At 46.1% G+C, this 3797-nt stretch overlaps 1 protein-coding gene across 1 annotated transcript; it reads right to left on the bottom strand.

The window, feature by feature from the left end:
* Positions 1-2206: 2206 nt before the first annotated feature.
* Positions 2207-3004, bottom strand: LOC104233349 (uncharacterized). The gene has a single exon (XM_009786743.2). The coding sequence runs from the start codon at positions 3002-3004 to the stop codon at positions 2207-2209; it is 798 nt and encodes a 265-aa protein (XP_009785045.2).
* Positions 3005-3797: the final 793 nt, after the last annotated feature.

Genomic DNA, 3797 nt, shown 5'->3' with positions numbered 1-3797 from the left:
AACAACAACAACAACAACAACAACAACAACAATAACAACAACAACCCAGTGTAATCCCACTAGTGGGGTCTGGGGAGGGTAGTGTGTACGCAGACCTTACCCCTACCCCGAAGGAGTAGAGAGGCTGTTTTCGAAAGATCCTCGGCTCAATAAAACAAAAGGACAAAAGAAAACAATATTAGTAACACCACAGAAACAATATGAAAGAAATACATGCATATATATATATATATATATATATATATATATATATATATATATATATATATATATATATATATATATATATGAAAAATAAGAACAACATGAAATCAAGAGGAATGATACCAAGCAAAAGCAAAATAGTATCCTTACCAAACTAGTCCCCCAAAGTTATGACATAAGACAATACTCAATTACCTTCTAGCCTACAACCTTAATACTCGACCTCCACATATTCCTATCAAGTGCCTTGTCCTCGAAAATCTGAAGCATCGCCATATCCTGCCTAATCACCTCCTCCACAATACTTCTTAGGCCGCCCTCTACCTCTTCTCGAGCCCTCCACAACCAGCCGTTCACACCTCCTTACCGGAGCATCTGGGCTTCTCCTCTGAACGTGCCCGAACCACCTGAGTCTTGCTTCCCGCATCTTGTCATCAATGGGAGCCATGCATACCTTTTTTTGAATATCATCATTCCTAATCTTATCTATCCTACTATGCCCGCACATCCACCTCAACATCCTCATTTCTGCTGCCTTCATCTTCTGGATATGTGATTTCTTAACTGGCCAACACTCAACCTCATACATCATGGCCGGCCTAACCATCGCTTTATAGAACTTACCTTTGAGTGTCAGTGGCACTCTTTTGTCACACAATACTCCAGATGCTAACCTCCACTTCATCCATCCTACCCTGATACGGTGCGTAACATCCTCGTCGATCTCCCCTCCCTCCTGGATAACCGACCCAAGGTACTTAAAGTTGTCTCTACTTTGGAAGACCTGTGATTCAAGCCTCACATCAACGCCCACTTCCATATGCTCAGCGCTAAACTTACACTCCAGGTATTCCGTCTTTGTTCTGCTAAGATTGAAACCCTTAGATTCAAGAGCTTGTCTCCAAACCTCCAGCTTCTCGTTAACACCGGTTCGCATCTCATCAATCAGAGCTATGTCATCAGCGAATAGTATGCACCAAGGCACATCCCCTTGAATGTGATGTGTTAACGCATCCATCACCAGGGCGAATAGGAACGGACTGAGCGCAGAACCTTGGTGTAACCCCATAACAACCGAAAAATCCTCAGATTCGCCTCCCACTGTCCTAACCCGAGTCTTTGCCCCATCATACATGTCCTTAATCATCATAATGTAGGGAACCGACACGCCTTTTGCCTTCAAGCTTCTCCAGAGAACTTCTCTAGGAACCTTGACATACGCTTTTTCTAGGTCAGTAAACACCATGTGCAGATCTTTCTTCTTATCTTTGTACTGTTCAACCAACCTCCTAACAAGGTGTATAGATTCTGTATTAGAACAACCCGGCATGAAACCAAATTGGTTGTCAGAGACGGATACCGTCATCCTCAACCTTGCTTCAACTACCCTCTCCCATACTTTCATAGTATGACTTAGTAATTTGATACCCCTATAATTGTTACAGCTCTAGATATCACCTTTGTTCTTATACAGTGGGACCACCGTACTCCACCTCCACTCATCTAGCATCCTCTTCGCCTTAAAAATAACATTCAACAACCTAGTCAACCACTCCAAACCTGTTTTCCCCACACACTTCCAAAATTCTACCGGAATATCGTCAAGCCCGGTCGCTTTGCCCCTACTCATATTACTCATAGCTCCCATGACCTCCTCAACCTTGATGTGCCTATAGTACCCAGAGTCAGCGTGACTCTCGGAATGCTCCAATTCACCGAGCACAATATCCCGATCCCCTAAATCATTAAGAAGTTTCTGAAAGTAAGTCTGTCATCTCTTCTTAATCTGGGAATCTTCTATCAATACTCTCCCATCGTCGTCCTTGATGCCTCTCACTCGGTCTAAATCTCGAGCTTTCCTCTCTCTCAGCTTGGCCAGCCTAAATAACTTATTCTCCCCTCCTTTTTCCCCTAGTTCCTCGTACATACGACTATAAGCCGCAGTCTTAGCCTCCGTGACCTCCATCTTCGCTTCCTTCCTAGCTACTTTATACCTCTCCATTCACGCTCGCCTCTCCTCCTCGCCTATGCTCCCCCCTAACGCCCGGTACGCCTCCTTTTTGGCTTCTACTTTACCTTGTACCACTTCATTCCACCACCATTCTCCTTTGTGCCTGCCAGAGACACCCGTTGAGACCCCTAACACTTCTCTCGCAGCCTCTCTTATAATGTTTGTTGTCGTTGACCACATAGAGTTTGTGTCACCACTGCTCCTCCAAGCTCCCATAACCGACAACCGCCCTTCCAACTCTCGAGCTTTGTCCTTAGTTAAGGCTCCCCACCTGATTCTCGGTCTTCCTCGGCCCGACATTTTCCTCCTCTTCACCATAATACCAACGTCCATCACCAAGATCCTATGTCGCGTCACAAGTATCTCACCTGGAATCACCTTGCAGTCCTTGCACAAGCCTCTGTCGTGCCTCCTGAGGAGGCGATAGTCAATTTGAGTCTTCGCCACCGCATTTTGGAAAGTAACCAAATGCCCTTCCCTCTTCGGAAAGCAAGAGTTAGCAACCACTAACCCAAAAGCCTTAGCGAAGTCCAGTAACGAGGTTCCTCCTTCGTTCCTCTCCCCAAAACCGAAGCCTCCATGCACTTCGTCATACACTCCTGCGTTCGACCCAATATGGCTATTGAAATCCCCTCCTATGAATAACTTTTCATTAGGTGGTACCTGATGTATAATCTCATTCAACCCCTCCCAAAAGCGTCGTTTAACCTCCTCCTCGAGGCCCATATGAGGCGCATAGGCACTAACGACGTTTACGGTGCACTGACCAACCACCAACTTAATACTCATCAATCTATCATTCACTCGTCTAGCCTCAACAACATACTCTCTAAGTTACCTATCCACCAATATACTCACTCCATTATTACCCTTCTGGGTTCCAGAGTTCCAAAGTTAATACCCATCCGCCTCCCTCGCACTCGACCCTGCCCACCTTGTCTCCTGGACACACGCTATATTGACCCTTCTCTTCTTGAGGATCTTCGCCAGCTCTATAGATTTGCCTGTCAATGAACCTACGTTCCATGACCCAATTCTCAATCGATGGATACCCTTGTTCCCTTTACCTCCCCTACATCCCAACCCACCTCCTAGCCCCCGCTCTACCTCCCGACCCACCCCCCGTACGCCCCGAGGACATGAACTCACTTGACCATCCCAGACTGCAGCCACTATAACTACGGCGGACTAGGGGTAATCTCTAATAGACACCACAGAACAAACTAGAATAAGACAGGATGTCACTACAGGTGCCCTAATATAGTGACTAAACTAATAAGAACTAAAAGGACAACAATTTTACTAACACAATATAAGGAAATAGGCAAACGGGAGGTACCAATTCCCGTGAGTATAACCTGGGAATTGTCTTAGTAGACTCGACTGTATTGCGTCCACTTGGCTCGTTCGCGTCCAGCTCCTGTCGTTCATCGCTGATACTCATGTTGTTCTTCACTGTTTGCACGTGCCCGTCCTCGCCGCCCCAGGCCACCGATCCAAACCGATACTGTCAGGATAGTCTTGTTGCGTCGTGTCGGAAAGTTGTTCGGGATTCGTCGGGATTTATGAGACCTGTCGGAAA

The sequence above is a fragment of the Nicotiana sylvestris genome, chromosome 5, assembly GCF_000393655.2.
Source record: "Nicotiana sylvestris chromosome 5, ASM39365v2, whole genome shotgun sequence".
Classification (NCBI taxonomy): Eukaryota; Viridiplantae; Streptophyta; class Magnoliopsida; order Solanales; family Solanaceae; genus Nicotiana; species Nicotiana sylvestris.
This window is presented reverse-complemented; position numbering and strand designations above follow the sequence as displayed.

What these genes read in the sequence shown, in the direction of transcription:
- LOC104233349 (XM_009786743.2), bottom strand. Translation starts at nt 3,004, where the DNA reads ATGAGTATTAAGTTGGTGGTTGGTCAGTGCACCGTAAACGTCGTTAGT.